Raw genomic sequence first — 17,675 nt, 5'->3', positions numbered from 1 at the left:
TTTCCCTGCCATAAAATTCTTTCTTTGATTTGTTAACAATTTTTTAAGACTTAGAGCTAGCTACAAATCGGCATTAATATTGACATATCTGAACTACTGTATAACCTATCATAAAGATGCTTATAAAGCTTACATTACAGTGGCATACAACCAAAATAGTTGTATTTTATGACTTTTGATCCATAAATTATCTGATTAATTCATCCATCCATCCATCCATTATTCAACCCGCTATATCCTAACTACAGGGTCACGGGGGTCTGCTGGAGCCAGTCCCAGCCAACATAGGTCGCAAGGCAGGAAACAAACAGCCCACCACAGGGCACACACACACACACACTAAGCACACACTAGGGACAATTTAGGATCGCCAGCGCACCTAACCAGCATGTCTTTGGACTGTGGGAGGAAACCGGAGTACCTGGACGAAACCCACGCAGATATGGGGAGAACATGCAAACTCCACGCAGGGAGGACCTGGGAAGTGAACCTGGGTCTCCTAACTGTAAGGCAGCAGCGCTACCACTGCACCACCATGCCTTCCCTGATTAATTAATTTTTGTCAAAATATTAATATGTTTGTTGACATTTTCCCATGGTACTCTGGTTTACGTTCAGCATTCCAAAGATCTACGTTAATTTTTCCTGTGTGAGTAAGTGACTGTATTATTGTCAAGACCTGGTACCTAGTCCAGGGTTGGTCCTCGACTTGTTCTTACTGAAGTGATTGACTCAAATAGATGGTCAGATTCAGAGAATGAGTGGATGGATAGATAACATAGAGTGTATAATATTAAATGTACATGGTTTAAATTAACCAGTTTAATTATTGTTGGAGATCTGAGTTTTGGAGTACACAGAGCAAGCTAGAGAACTATTGGTAAAATAAGTTTTGTTTCCCTCATCTTCATGAATGTATTACATATACCAAAAGGCAGAAAAGTGTCTCCTAAGTTATCAAAGAGTACCAGTTTAAATGTTTTTTGTTGTGTTAAGGTGTATTGTTATATGAGTGTATAAAACAGTCTTTTGTTCGGTGTTGTTTATACATACACTCACCTGCCACTTTATAAGGTACGTCATGTTAATAAGGGGTTGGGTGCTGGAAGCATTCTTCTGGAATTTTGGTCCATATTGACATGATGGCATCACACAGTTGCTACAAATTTGTTGGCTGTACATCCATAATATGAATTTCCTGGTCCACCACATCCCAAAAGTAGTCTATCTATTGGATTGAGATCTGGTGACTGTGGAGACCATTTGAGTAGAGTAAACTCATTGTCATGTTCAAGAAACCAGTTTGAGGAGATTTGAGCTTTGTGACATGGTGTGTTATCCTGCTGGAAATACCCATTTGAAGATGAGTAAAAACTGTGGTCATAAAGGGATGGTCATAGTCAACAACAATATTTAGGTAGGCTGTGGCATTTAAACAATACTCAGTTGGTACAAAGGTTCCCAAAGTATGCCAAGAAAATATCCCCCACCCCATTATACCACCACCACCAATCTGAATCATTGATACAAAGCAGGATGGATCCATGCTTTCATGTTCTTGATGTCAAATTCTGACCCTACCAATTGAATGTCACAGCAGAAATTGAGGCTCATCAGATCAGGCAGCTCTTTTCCAACCTTCTGTTTTCCACTTTTGGTGATCCTGTGTGAATTGTAGACTTTATTGCCAATTCTTAGCTGACAGGGGTGGCATCTCGTGTGGTCTCCTGTTGCTGTAGTCCATCTGCTTCAGCGGTTCAAAGTGTTGTGCATTCAGAGATGCTCTTCTGCATTTTTTCACTTTTGCCCAGAGAACTGCCACTCACAGGATATTTTCCCTTTTTCAGGACATTCTTTATAAACTTTAGAGATGATTGTGAGTAAAAATCCCAGTATATCAGCAGTTTCTGAAATACTCAAACCAGCCTGTCTGGCACCAACAGCCATGCCACATTCAAAGTCACTTAAATTACCTTTCTTCCCCATTCTGTTGCTTGGCTTGAAATTCAACAGGTCATCTTGACAATGTCTACATGCCTACATTGAGTTGCTGCCATGTGATTGACTAATTAGATATATGTATTAACAAGCACTTAAACAGGTGTACTTAATAAAGTGGCCGAGTGTGTATATATGTATGGGGTTTGGGTTGGGTTAGATAAGCGAGCAGGGGGCTTTACCCCCTAGTATGCATATATACATATAATATATATAAACATATATATATATATATATATATATATATATATATATATATATATATATATATATATATACATACACACTGACCTAAAGGATTATTAGGAACACCTGTTCAATTTCTAATTAATGCAATTATCTAATCAACCAATCACATGGCAGTTGCTTCAATGCATTTAGGGGGGTGGTCCTGGTCAAAACAATCTCCTGAACTCCAAACTGAATGTCAGAATGGGAAAGAAAGGTAATTTAAGCAATTTTGAGCGTGGCATGGTTGTTGGTGCCAGACGGGCCGGTCTGAGTATTTCACAATCTGCTCAGTTACTGAGATTTTCACGCACAACCATTTCTAGGGTTTACAAAGAATGGTGTGAAAAGGGAAAAACATCCAGTATGCGGCAGTACTGTGGGTCAAAATGCCTTGTTGATGCTAGAGGTCAGAGGAGAATGGGCCGACTGATTCAAGCTGATAGAAGAGCAACTTTGACTGAAATAACCACTCGTTACAACTGAGGTATGTAGCAAAGCATTTGTGAAGCCACAACACGCACAACCTTGAGGTGGATGGGCTACAACAGCAGAAGACCCCACCGGGTACCACTCATCTCCACTACAAATAGGAAAAAGAGAAATACATATATGTATATGTATATTTATATATATGTATATGTATATTTATATATATGTATATGTATATTTATATATATATATGTGTGTGTATGTATATATATATGTGTGTATGTATATATATATATGTGTGTGTGTGTGTATATATATATGTATATATATGTATATATATATATATATATATATATATATATATATATATATATATATATATATATATATATATATATATATATATATGTATATATATATATGTATATATGTATATATGTATGTATATATAAATATATGTATATATATATATATATATATATATATATATGTATATATATGTATGTATATATATATGTATGTATATATATATATATATGTATGTGTATATATATATATATATATATATATATATATATACAGGAGTGCAGAATTATTAGGCAAGTTGTATTTTTGAGGATTAATTTTAATATGGAACAAACACAGTGCTATCAGTCAATCCAAAATGTTAATAAACCTGAAACCTGAATGTTTCACAACGGAAATGTGAGTGTGAACATCATCAGGGGAATACATATGTGCGCAAATTATTAGGCAACTATTAGTGTGCAGATTTATTATGCAACTAAAGGAAAATGAAAATTTTCCCATCTCACTTGTTTATTTTCATCTGTTATAGTGAGAATAATAAACAAACACCTCAAAATTTACAAATAAACATCTCTGACATTTCAAAAAATAAATCAATCAATCAATGACCAATATAGCCACCCTTCTTTCCAATAACAGTCATAAGCCTTTCCATTCATGGAGTCTGTCAGTTTCTTGATCTGTTGACGATCAGCTTTTGTGGAGCAGTGACTACAGCCTCCCAGACACTCTTCAGAGAGGTGTATTGTTTTTCTCCCCCGTAAATCTAGCGTTTAAGAAGTGCCCACAAGTTCTCGATAAGGTTTAGGTCAGATGAGGAAGGGGGGCCATGTCATTATTCCTTCATCTTTAAGGCCTTTACTGGCTGGCCACGCAGTGGAGAACTTCGATGCAAGTGATGGAGCATTGGCCTGCATAAAATCATGGTCTTTCTCCTGTATCACTGTTAGAAGAAAGTGTCTTCGAAAACTGGCAGTAGGTTTGGGAGTTGATTTTGAGTTCATCTTCAATGCAAAAAGGTCCAACTAGCTCATCTTTAAAAATACCAGCTCATACCAATACCCCACCTCCACGTTGGAGTGGAGCTCTGTGCCCATTACTGATCCACAGGTCCATCCATCTGGTCCATCAAGAGTCACTCTCATCTCATCGGTCCATAAAACCTTTGAAAAAATCTGTCTTCAGATATTTCTTGGCCCAGTTTTGACGCTTCAACTTATGTTTCTTGTTCAGTGGTGGTTGGGTTTCAGCCCTCCTTACCTTGGCCATGTCTTTGAGCACTGAACACCTTGTACTTCTGGGCACTCCAGGTAGGTTGCAGCTCTGGAATATGAAAGTACTGGAGGATAATGGGTTCCTGGTAGCTTCACGTTTGATTCTTCTCAAATCTTTGGCAGCTAATTTGCGTCTGTTGTTCTCAACACGTTTCTTGCAACCCTGTTGACTATTTGCAACAAAATGTTTGATGGTTCTGTGATCACACACTAATATCTTAGCAATTCCAAAAGTGCTGCATCCCTCTGAAAGACTTTTTACAATTTTTGACTTTTCAGAGTCAGTTAAATCTCTTTTTTGGCCCATTTTGCCTGAGGAAAACTAGCTGCCTAATAATTCTGCACACCTTGATATAGGGTGTTGATCTCCTTAGGCCACACCCTCCCTCATTACACAAATACACATCACCTGACGTGCTTAAATCCAATAAGCATTCAAGTTAATACAGCTTGGAGTTGGAATATACGCATTAAAAATGATGATATGGTCAAAATACTCACTTGCCTAATAATTGTGCACACAGTGTATATACTAGCAGAATACCCGCGCTTCGCAGCGGAGAAGTAGTGTGTTAAAGAAGGTACGAAAAAGAAAAGGAAACATTTTAAAAATAATATAACATGATTGTCAAAGTAATTGTTTTGTGTATTTGGTGGCAGCGCCACAAAGTTTTTTCGCCTAGCTGCATCAGAAAATGTACCACGACATCTGACACGTCTCCTTTTTACTGTTTTCTCACAGCTTGGATTGCTGCTGTCATATATATATATATACACACACACACACACATACATACATACATACATACATACACATATATACACATACATATCTTCATATCTATATACATATCTACATATACACGCATATATATATATATATATATATATATATATATATATATATACATACCTATCTACATATATATACACATACATACACACACACACAAATTATATATATGTGTGTGTGTGTGTGTGTGTGTGTATATATATATAGCTTTTATTTATGTGTGTGTATAGCTTTGGTCACTGAGTGCAAGGGAGAAATAATAAAATATAGTCTATAAGTTATTAAACAGTAAAACATTAACGTTTTAAGAAGTACAGGTACATTGAGCACTACTGGAGTGGTTTGGGTAAACTACATTTTAAAGACTGTGTAACACAACAGGTAAGTAACTAACAACAGCTAAAATGTATATGGATCATCTCTCGGTAGTAGATCCCTTTTGAAAGGCGCTACACGACGGCTGTGGTATAGAAATTACATTTTCTATGTGAACGCTCAAATTTGTGCCTCTGGTAATGTGCCTTACCGGCATTTAAAGAAAATTAGTTTTGTTTCCTCTGCAGTGTTAAGCGAGAAAGGCTTTGGTTTGGGATAAAAGGAAAAAAGGTGTAAAGAAAGGAAAGTTTGCCTTTTTCTTTTATATAGTATAGAGAGATGTGTTCGCTGACGCTATGATCGCCTTTTGAGGACAGTCGCGTGGGTCTTGTGTAGACTGGTGAGACGCCCTCGCCATTAATCGGCTGTGATGGCACTGTCAGTCCTCTACTGTGTGCGTGTCTTCATAATCCGGGTGAGAACCTCATAATCGTATACGTGCAAAAGAAAGTGTGAATCGCCTTAATATTATTTTGCCGTGGTGTAGAAAAGGGGTCCCGTGTTTGCACTTGTCTGGGCTATAGCGCAGGGGAGGATGAAAAAATTAAAAGTGCTCACTTTGACTTAAGGCAGAAGCGCAGTCAGCATCTCAAAGGCCGGCACAGCTATGCACAGCTGGCTGCTGCGACTTTTGCAGGGCAGGAGACCACAGTTTTGCAGACACGCTCATGATATCAAAAGTCTCAGCTTTTGGAGGTCATTCATATATATATATATATATATATATATCAAAATACCCGCCTCGCGGAGAAGTAGTGTGTTAAAGAAGTAATGAAAAGAAAAGGAAACATTTTAATAATAACGTAACATGATTGACATTGTCATGAGTGTTGCTGTCATATATATGCCTGCCTAAATAAGTCACCCTCGCTTTGCTCTTACTTTATTTACCGCTCATTTAATCATGGCTAGTGGCGGAAAAATTATAAAATGGAAGGAGGATGGCTTTACCAAAACAATTATTGATGGCTTAATCGATTATTCATAAAGCTTGAATTGGTGATCTGTTTTTCTGTGTTAACCTCATATTTTTTCATACTTCTTCTCAAACTAAGGTGGTGCGAGGGTAAAATGAATCGGGATGCTGATCAAAGTAATCGTGTACCAGGAAATCATGCATTGATAAAAGCTCCCTTTGCTTGTAATGCAAAGTGTGATTAAATGCATTATTTTTAACGTTATGGAGCACATGCATCAAGCTTCTCAGCTGTGCTTGTGCTAAGAAAAGGAAAGATTTTAAAAATAACGTAACACGATTGTCAATGTAACCTTTTGTAAGTAGTGCCTGGAGGATTCAGTGTGGAGAAACTCTATAGAGACAGCGTGTGTATTAACTTGTGGATTTTTCTGTGAGTTGCTTCGGAAGACGGCGTTAGCTGCAGAGCTCAGCTCAGAGCCAAATGAGATGAATGGGAGGGAGATGATGACGTGACTCCCCACCCGCCTTTAACTGTCAATCCCCACAAACACAGTCTCGAATTTGCATAAGCACACCCCTTCACCTACAATTTTAACTTAGTTACAAAGTGATCAAAACTCTCGCTTATATCCTCGTCCTCTCATTAAACTTGTATCCCGCATTACCTGTGGGCATGTGAAACGCCAGCGGTAGCCTGTCTATGAACTTAATTTAAAGTTTAGGTTTACACCTTGCTTTCTTTCCGAGGTAGCAGCAGTCATGAATATGGTAGTATATGTCACTCGCTCGCTTCTTATTGTTTCGCTGCCTTCTCAATTATATAATGCATGTTTTCTTAAGCGCTTTTTGGAGGTCTTCCTGGTTTTCTACGCACTGCGTTGACAGTCAGTTCACGTGATTACGTGAGAGGCGTGATGATGTCACACGAAACTCCCCCCCGCCATTCCAGCTCAACTCCATTACAGTTAATGGAGAAAAATACCTTCCAGTTATGACCATTAGGCGTAGAATTTCGAAATGAAACCTGCCCAACTTTTGTAAGTAAGCTGTAAGGAATGAGCCTGCCAAATTTCAGCCTTCTACCTACATGGGAAGTTGGAGAATTAGTGATGAGTGAGTGAGTGAGTGAGTGAGGGCTTTGCCTTTTATTAGTATATATATATATATATATATATATGTGTGTGTGTGTGTGTGTGTATATATATATATATATATATATATATATATATATATATATATATATATATATATATATATATATATATATATATATATATACAGTGGTGTGAAAACTATTTGCCCCTTCCTGATTTCTTATTCTTTTGCATGTTTGTCACACAAAATGTTTCTGATCATCAAACACATTTAACCATTAGTCAAATATAACACAAGTAAACACAAAACGCAGTTTTTAAATGATGCTTTTTATTATTTAGGGAGAAAAAAAAAAAATCCAAACCTACATGGCCCTGTGTGAAAAGTAATTGCCCCCTGCACCTAATAACTGGTTGGGCCACCCTTAGCAGCAATAACTGCAATCAAGCGCTTATGATAACTTGCAATGAGTCTTTACAGCTCTGGAGGAATTTTGGCCCACTTATCTTTGCAGAATTGTTGTAATTCAGCTTTATTTGAGGGTTTTCTAGCCTTTTTAAGGTCATGCCATAGCATCTCAATTGGATTCAGGTCAGGACTTTGACTAGGCCACTAGAAAGTCTTCGTTTTGTTTTTCTTCAGCCATTCAGAGGTGGATTTGCTGGTGTGTTTTGGGTCATTGTCCTGTTGCAGCACCTAAGATCGCTTCAGCTTGAGTTGACGAACAGATGGCGGGACATTCTCCTTCAGGATTTTTTGGTAGACAGTAGAATTCATGGTTCCATCTATCACAGCAAGCCTTCCAGGTCCTGAAGCAGCAAAACAACCCCAGACCATCACACTACCACCACCATATTTTACTGTTGGTATGATGTTCTTTTTCTGAAATGCTGTGTTCCTTTTACGCCAGATGTAACAGGACATTTGCCTTCCAAAAAGTTCAACTTTTGTCTCATCAGTCCACAAGGTATTTTCCCAAAAGTCTTGGCAATCATTGAGATGTTTCTTAGCAAAATTGAGACGAGCCCTAATGTTCTTTTGCTTAACAGTGGTTTGCGCCTTGGAAATCTGCCATGCAGGCCGTTTTTGCCCAGTCTCTTTCTTATGGTGGAGTCGTGAACACTGACCTTAATTGAGGCAAGTGAGGCCTGCAGTTCTTTAGACGTTGTCCTGGGGTCTTTGTGACCTCTCGGATGAGTCGCCTCTGCGCCTTGGGGTAATTTTGGTCGGCCGGCCACTCCTGGGAAGGTTCACCACTGTTCCATGTTTTTGCCATTTGTGAATAATGGCCTCTCACTGTGGTTCGCTGGAGTCCCAAAGCTTTAGAAATGGCTTTATAACCTTTACCAGACTGATAGATCTCAATTACTTCTGTTCTCATTTGTTCCTGAATTTCTTTGGATCTTGGCATGATGGCTAGCTTTTTAGGTGCTTTTGGTCTACTTCTCTGTGTCAGGCAGCTCCTATTTAAGTGATTTCTTGATTGAAACAGGTGTGGCAGTAATCAGGCCTGGGGGTGGCTACGGAAATTGAACTCAGGTGTGATACACCACAGTTAGGTTATTTTTTAACAAGGGGTAATTACTTTTCACACAGGGCCATGTAGGTTTGGATTTTTTCTCCCTAAATAATAAAAACCATCATTTAAAAACTGCATTTTGTGTTTACTTGTATTATATTTGACTAATGGTTAAATGTGTTTGATGATCAGAAACATTTTGTGTGACAAAACATGCAAAAGAATAAGAAATCAGGAAGGGGGCAAATAGTTTTTCACACCACTGTGTACATATGTGTATATATATATGTATATATATGTGTGTGTGTGTATATATATATATATATATATATATATATATATATATATATATATATATATATATATATATACTAGCAGAATACCCGCACTTCAAGAGCGGAGAAGTAGTGTGTTAAAGAAGGTACTAAAAAGAAAAGGAAAAATTTTAAAAATAACGTAACATGATTGTTAATGTAATTGTTTTGTCATTGAAATGAGTGTTGTTCTCATATCTATCTATCTATATATATATATATCTTTATCTATCTATACATATATATATATATATATATATATATATATATATATATATATATACCCGCGCTTGGCAGCGGAGAAGTAGTGTGTTAAAGAAGGAAAGAGAAAGAAAAGGAAACATTTTGAAAATAACGTAACATGATTGTCAATGTAATTGTTTTGTGTATTTGGCAGCAGCGCACAAAGTTTTTTCGCCTAGCTGCATCAGAAAATGTACCACACGTCTGACACGCCTCCTTTTTACTGTTTTCTCACAGCTTGGATTGCTGCTGTCATATATATAAACACATACATACATACATACATACATATACATATATATATATACACATACATATCTTCATATCTACATATCTATATACATATCTACATATCTATATACATATCTACATATACACATATATATATATATATATATATATATATATGTATATATATATATATATATATATATATATATATATATATATATATACATATATATATACACATACATATACTTGTGTGTATGTTTGTATGTGTCTATATGTGTGTGTATAGCTTTGGTCACTGAGTGCAAGGGAAAATAATAAAATATAGTCTATAAGTTATTAAACAGTAAAACATTAACGCTTTAAGAAGTACAGGTACATTGAGCACTACTGGAGTGGTTATGGTAAACTACATTTTAAAGACTGTGTAACACAACAGGTAAGTAACTAACAGCAGCTAAAATGTATATGGATCATCTCTCGGTAGTAGATCCCTTTTGAAAGGCGCTACACGACGGCTGTGGTATAGAAATTACATTTTCTATGTGAACGCTCAAATTTGTGCCTCTGGTAATGTGCCTTACCGGCATTTAAAGAAAATTAGTTTTGTGTCCTCTGCAGTGTTAAGAGAGAAAGGCTTTGGTTTGGGATAAAAGGAAAAAGGTGTAAAGAAAGGAAAGTTGCCTTTTCTTTTATATAGTATAGAGAGATGTGTTCGCTGACGCTATGATCGCTTTTGGGACAGTCGCGTGGGTCTTGTGTAGACTGGTGAGACGCCCCGCCATTAATCGGCTGTGATGGCACTGTCAGTCCTCTACTCGTGTGCGTGTCTTCATAATCCGGGGTGAGAACCTCATAATCGTATATGTGCAAAAGAAAGTGTGAATCGCCTTAATATTATTTTGCCGTGGTGTAGAAAAGGGGTCCCGTGTTTGCACTTGTCTGGGCTATAGCGCAGGGGGAGGATGAAAAAAATTAAAAGTGCTCACTTTGACTTAAGGCAGAAGCGCAGTCAGCGTCTCAAAGGCCGGCACAGCTATGCACGCGCTGGCTGCTCGACTTTTGCAGGGCAGGAGACCCCAGTTTTGCAGACACGCTCATGATATCAAAAGTCTCAGCGCTTTTGGAGGTCATTCATATATATATATATATATATATATATATATATATATATCCGCCTCAGCGGAGAAGTAGTGTGTTAAAGAAGTAATGAAAAGAAAAGGAAACATTTTAATAATAACGTAACATGATTGACATTGTCATGAGTGTTGCTGTCATATATATGCCTGCCTAAATAAGTCACCCTCGCTTTGCTCTTACTTTATTTACCGCTTCATTTAATCATGGCTAATGGCGGAAAAATTATAAAATGGAAGGAGGATGGCTTTACCAAAACAATTATTGATGGCTTAATCGATTATTCATAAAGCTTGAATTGGTGATCTGTTTTTCTGTGTTAACCTCATATTTTTTCATACTTCTTCTCAAACTAAGGTGGTGCGAGGGTAAAATGAATCGGGATGCGTTGATCAATGTAATCGGTGTACCAGGAAATCATGCATTGACAAAAGCTCCCCTTTGCTTGTAATGCAAAGTGTGATTAAATGCATTATTTTTAACGCTTATGGAGCACATGCATCAAGCTTCTCAGCTGTGCTTGTGCTAAGAAAAGGAAAGATTTTAAAAATAACGTAACACGATTGTCAATGTAACCTTTTGTAAGTAGTGCCTGGAGGATTCAGTGTGGAGAAACTCTAGAGAGCGTGTGTATTAACTTGTGGATTTTTCTGTGAGTATTTGGTGGCAGTCTGACGAAGTTGCTTCGGAAGACGGCATTAGCTGCGGAGCTCAGCTCAGAGCGAAATAAGATGAATGGGAGGGGAGTTGATGACGTGACTCCCCCCCCTTAACTGTCAATCCCCACAAACACAGTCTCTGAATTTGCATAAGCACACCCCTTCACCTACAATTTTAACTTAGTTACAAAGTGATCAAAACTCTCGTTTATATCCTGCGTCCTCTCATTAAACTTGTATCCCGCATTACCTGTGGGCATGTGAAACGCCAGCGGTAGCCTGTCTATGAACTTAATTTAAAGTTTAGGTTTACACCTTGCTTTCTTTCCGAGGTAGCAGCATTCATGAATATGGTAGTATATGTCACTCGCTCGCTTCTTATTGTTTCGCTGCCTTCTCAATTATATAATGCATTTTTTCTTAAGCGCTTTTGGAGGTCTTCCTGGTTTTCTACGCACGCGCTGACAGTCAGTTCGTGATTACGGGGAGGCGTGATGATGTCACACGAAACTCCCCCCACGTCATTCCAGCTCAACTCCATTACAGTTAATGGAGAAAAATACCTTCCAGTTATTACCATTAGGCGTAGAATTTCGAAATGAAACCTGCCCAACTTTTGTAAGTAAGCTGTAAGGAAGGAGCCTGCCAAATTTCAGCCTTCTACCTACACGGGAAGTTGGAGAATTAGTGATGAGTCAGTGAGTGAGTGACTGAGTGAGTGAGTGAGGGCTTTGCCTTTTATTAGTATAGATATATATATATACAGGGATCCCTCGCTATATCGCACTTCGACTTTCGCGGCTTCACTCTATCGCGGATTTTAAATGTAAGCATATCTAAATATATATCACGGATTTTTCGCTGGTTCGCGTATTTCTGTGAACAATGTGTCTTTTCATTTATGGTACATGCTTCCTCAGTTTGGGACGCTATTGGCAGATGGCTGAGAAGTTACCCAATCAGAGCACGTATTACGTATTAAATAAAACTCCTCAATGATGTACGATATGCTTCCCGCGTGGTGCTTCGCACACTTCAAAGCTCTAACAGCTGTATTGATTTTTGATTGTTTTTCTCTGTCTCTCTCACTCTCTCTGACATTCTCTGCTCCTGACGGCGGGGCTATGAGCAGAGGGGCTGTTTGCACAGAGGTTGTTTGATTAGAAGATACGGACGCTCCTGTAAAAAATGCTGAAAGACTACCTTCACATTGATCCCTTCATTGCGGCCGCTTTATCGCGGGTGCTTCGTATACTTAAAAGCCCAACAGACCTATTGATTTTTGATTGTTTACATTTCTCTCTCTAACATTCTCTGCTCCTGATGGCACTCCTTTGAAGAGGAAGATATGTTTGCATTCTTTTAATTGTGAGAAAGAACTGTCATCTCTGTCTTGTCATGGAGCACAGTTTAAACTTTTGACTAAAGGGTGTTATTTCATGTCTAGAGGGCTCTAATAATGTTAAAAAATGCATTTAGAAGGTCGTAAACAGGTTTTCCATGCTCTAACTGCGAAAATATTACATTTATAAATAAAGAATCCTACTTCGTGGAAATTCATTTATCTGTCTGGAGCGGATTAACCGCTATAAATGAGGGTTTACTGTATAAATGTGCGGAGAATATTTATAAACAGTGTGGGAGAGTTTCTAAGGGCTTAAAATATATAAAAAATAACCATACAAACATATGGTTTCTACTTTACGGATTTTCACCTATCGCGGGGGCTCCTGGAACGCAACCCCCGCAATCGAGGAGCGATTACTGTATATATATGACAGCAATACTCATATCAGTGACAAAACAATTACATTGACAATCATGTTACGTTATTTTCAAAATATTTCCTTTTCTTTTTCATTACTTCTTTAACACACTACTTCTCTGCTGCGAAGCGCTGGTATTTTGCTAGTGTATATATATAATATATATCATTCTGTGGAACTAAGTAAATTTTTTTTTATTGCTCAAATGAATTTTGAGAGAGTTTTTTCTGTGGAAATAGTTAAAATCATAAATTTCATTATCTTTTCTTTTGTTTCTTTCTTTTTTTTTTTTTTTTTTTAATCGAACAGGGTGCAAATGGAAGTCCGCTGCATCAAGTTAACTGGCTTAGAGTAGTACTGGATGAGGGGCATGTCATTCGAAACCCAGGTGCATTTCAGACAAAAGCTATATTGGAGCTGAAAGCCATTAGACGATGGATTTTAACAGGTCTGGACATCAGTAATTGTAAAATGTGCTTTTTGCTTTGTATTGTAGAAATTAAAGCAGAGTTATTTACATGTAGTGTTAAGACTATAGTGTTTTCTTTTGAAACCTTTTGTGTTTTGATTACATTTTTAGACAATTTTTGAGATTAACTGACATTTGCATTTTATTGCAGAATATTAACTGACATTTTAGAAATATGTGTTTATTTAAATGATTTTTAAAGGTGTTTTACAGCTGTATTAATAATTACACAGTTTTCCAATAAATGTATACTGTTATGTGTTAGAGATACTATGGTTACTAGCAGCACTTGATTTGTAATGGTTTATGACGACTATGTAAGCATCTATGACATGGATAACTGCATCCAGAGCAGCCTAGTGGCACAGTGGTTAGCTTTATTGCATTGTGGATCCAGCAACCTGGCTTCAAATCCTACTATACTCAGTCATTGTCTTTCTGGGATCTACACTTTCTCCCTGTGTCTGTGTGGGTTTTTTTCCCATATCCTAAATGATGTGAAGGTTAAGTTAATTGGTGATTCTAAGTTGGCCTCATAAGACTGTGGGAGTGATTATGAGTGTGAGTGTAACCAATGATCGACTGATACCTTATCCAGGGCTGTTTTCTTCCTTGCACCTAATGCTGCCACATGGGCACCAAGAGACCCTCAGTTGGATTAAATGCATATGAGGATTTTCTATTAGGCTGAAGTTGCTACAAGCAAACTGTTCTTCTGTGATGTATAGTGACCTCCTTTTTATTATTTTGCCTTCCTTGTGGAAGGATGATAAAGGAGTCTGTGTTCTGGTTGATTTCATGTAGACTATTTTATTAGTTTATATGTCTATACAGTCTTTTGAATAAGAGTAGTGATGTCTTGTGCATGCTCATAAAATATGTAGCAGGCTCACGTAAACAAGTTTATGCACTGTACAGTTTTAAGCTTCTACAATGAATGTGTTTAGTCAAAAGAGATTTTGTATTTTTATAAAAACTCTTGCATCTTTTCTTTCTGTCATATACTTTTATGTGAAATTTGATGAAAAGAATTAGTTTGCTAAAGACTCATAATACTCAGAAGTGCGAACAGTTGCTTGAAATAAACATGAATGTGGTCATGCTCTGTTTTCAGGTACTCCAATTCAAAACTCTTTAAAAGATATCTGGCCTTTAGTTTGTTTTCTCAAACTGAAGCCATTCGAGGTGAAGGAGTGGTGGAACAGAACCATTCAACGCCCAGTTATGCTGGGGGATGAAGAAGGTCTCAGGTAATACCCCAGCAATATCTAATAATCAACACTTTTTAAGTATACAGACAAAAATAAGATATGGCCCAGCTAATGTTGTGTTTGGTAGCTGTGAATGTGTATGTCTAATGTGAAGTACACATTAATATAATTTTTTAATGTTGACATATTTTATACCGTATTTAAACCAGATGAGTACAGGTGACATAATGTTGCAAAGGTGCTTCTGCCCAAGAGCATCACAATTCAGGAATGAGTATTGCTGTTGTGATGTTTACCCATTCTTCAATGTCTTTGTGAGTTTTTTTTAGGCTTTCCTCTTAGAGATGCACAGATTAGATTACTTGGGAAGTCTAGATTGACCCAGTATGAGTATGTTTGTGAGTGTGCACTGCAGTGTTCTGTCTTGTGTTATCGCTGCAACAGTAGATTGTATACAGTGGTTATGATATTGGTTGGCAATAGTAATAATATAGTAATTTGGCAGTTGACTTCATAGTATGACTTCAAGATTAAAGGCAAGGTTTTGTATTTCACAACCATATAGAAGAAGAACCAGAAGAAGGACTAGCACATGTGGTTAGAGGTTATTATTCATTCACAGAAATGGAAAAGGGGCTATTACATATCTAAAATATGTTGTTTATTAAGTATGTCATTGTAATTGTTGATGCCTATTAGGATTTGAATTGAGGATGATATATTAACATTCCTGTATTTTACAAATGCTAACTTTTAAAATATAGTAGCGTTCCTTCATATAATAATACTCATTTTCTTGAATTTTGAAAAGAAAAAACTCCAGCATTTCAGTGCAGGTCGTTTGCACTACCTAGGTTTGAGATGAATATGTAGATGTAACCTAAAAGGAACACAGAGGCCTCTGGCATAGTTTGAGCTTAAGAATTCATGAGATATTTTAATGAGTGGGTCATTAGTTGGTAAACTTCAATGAAAATAAAAAAATTATCCCATTTCTGTCTTTTCCCTTCTAATGTGGTCTTCAATACTACTGAATTGATAATCCAAATTCATAGTTAATAGCTTTCTTCATAATAAACCATTCTGGACTTAATTATTACATACACTTTTTTCAGAAAAGTGCAGACCATGGAAGGAGTACTTATTGTTTACCTATTTGAAATTCTGTCCATCTGCTGAAGTGCTTTTCAGTGCCATAAACACAATAGGTGCTCTGACCTTAATTTTGCAAGGTTCATAAAAAATAACATTAAGTCTGGACAAACATGTAACATAAGGGCAGCAGTAATGGCTATACAACAACCCATCACTAAACAGTTAAAACACATAGATAAACATAAAATGAGTGCACAACACCCAAATGTCAGGATGTAACTTGTATTGTGCATTTGAGATCTTGAGAACTGTTATGAAATCTAGTAGTACAGACTTAAGCTGCTTAGCAGAAAATATAAGTGATCAGAAGATCTGCCTTTCTATTCTTTTTACCTCATTTTCTTTTTGAAACAGATCTTCCATGATCTTTACCTAATTTTCTTTTTCACTGTAAAATTCATGACTAATTGATTCTTCCAGTTGTCCTGGTATCATTAACTATGTTCATTATTCTTTACCAGTAACGGCACAATTCACTTGTCTTGAGCATTCACAGTTTTCATACTCTTTCTCTGTCTCTGTTTAGCATTTGTTTGCTCAGAGGTTGATGCACTTGCTGCTTCCTGAGCAGCTCTTCTTTTCTCCACCCTAGCAGCCCGCTTCTCTTCTTTCATCAGCATCTTTTTTGTGTTAAAACTGATTGTCAGTGTTTGTGTTGCAATTACTTAGTACATTTTTCTTAATTTTTCCCTTCAGCTGGCACTTAAGCTGCCTCAAGAATGATTTAAGATATGAAGAGGTAGGAGAAGTGACGGCAAAGGTGGTAGGGAATGAGAACAGTACCCATACACATGCACCCCACGTCTGCTGCTGAGAGTTGAGTCTGTAATAAAATAAAAAGAGGAATAACCTTGGAGGTCAATCATCAGCCCGAAAGTGGATAGTAGACATCACATAGTATATGTGTACCAAATTTCAGGTCAATAGTTCAAACGGTTTGCAAGCTACAGGTGATTTAAAATCCTGGACAGACAAACGGACAGCCACGGTAGCGTATTATATAAGAAGATAGTCCTCTCCAGTCTTCTCTCATTGTGTGTCACATTCTGATTCTTCTTATCCTCCTCCTCTTTCTCCTTTATTATTGCAAACTGTAATGAGCCATCTGTCACTCCTCACTACTCTATTTTCTCCAATATTTCTCCAGTGTACTCTGTCAAGGTTATGTTTTAACCAATAGACATGAGCTCCTTGTCAAAGGTAAACCTTTCAACACAGCCTTTCATTTCGGCTGCTTTTTCTAAATGGGAATTGCATTTTCCCAATGAAATGGCTTGTGGTCTCCTGAGAAAGACATTTGGCATTTTTTTCTTTCTCCATTTTCTTTTAATGAATATTAAATCAGCCTGTCTGTTAAAATTGATTTAAAATGTGGTGCAGTCTTTTGGAAACTTTTCATATATTTACCTTCCCTTTACTTTTTCTTTTTTTTTTTTTTTTAAATAACTGATTCATCAGCAAACTATTTACATCTCTTTAGAAAATACCTGCTGCAATATTTTTATCAGCAAGCAAAAAACAACAGACGATTATTTTGAAACAAAATAT

At 37.0% G+C, this 17,675-nt stretch overlaps 1 protein-coding gene across 3 annotated transcripts in view; it reads left to right on the top strand.

The window, feature by feature from the left end:
* Positions 1-17,675, top strand: part of hltf (helicase-like transcription factor) — a 110,036-nt gene that overhangs the window by 58,601 nt on the left and 33,760 nt on the right. For all 3 annotated transcript variants that reach the window (XM_039760688.1, XM_039760680.1, XM_039760695.1), the window contains 2 exons: positions 13,602-13,740; positions 14,876-15,011. In XM_039760688.1, coding sequence (XP_039616622.1) covers positions 13,602-13,740; positions 14,876-15,011 — 275 coding nt within the window. The remainder of the gene's footprint in view (positions 1-13,601; positions 13,741-14,875; positions 15,012-17,675) is intronic.

The sequence above is a fragment of the Polypterus senegalus genome, chromosome 1, assembly GCF_016835505.1.
Source record: "Polypterus senegalus isolate Bchr_013 chromosome 1, ASM1683550v1, whole genome shotgun sequence".
NCBI classification, from domain to species: domain Eukaryota; kingdom Metazoa; phylum Chordata; class Cladistia; order Polypteriformes; family Polypteridae; genus Polypterus; species Polypterus senegalus.
The sequence above is the reverse complement of the archived record's forward strand: the minus strand, read 5'-3'. Positions and strand labels throughout refer to the sequence as shown.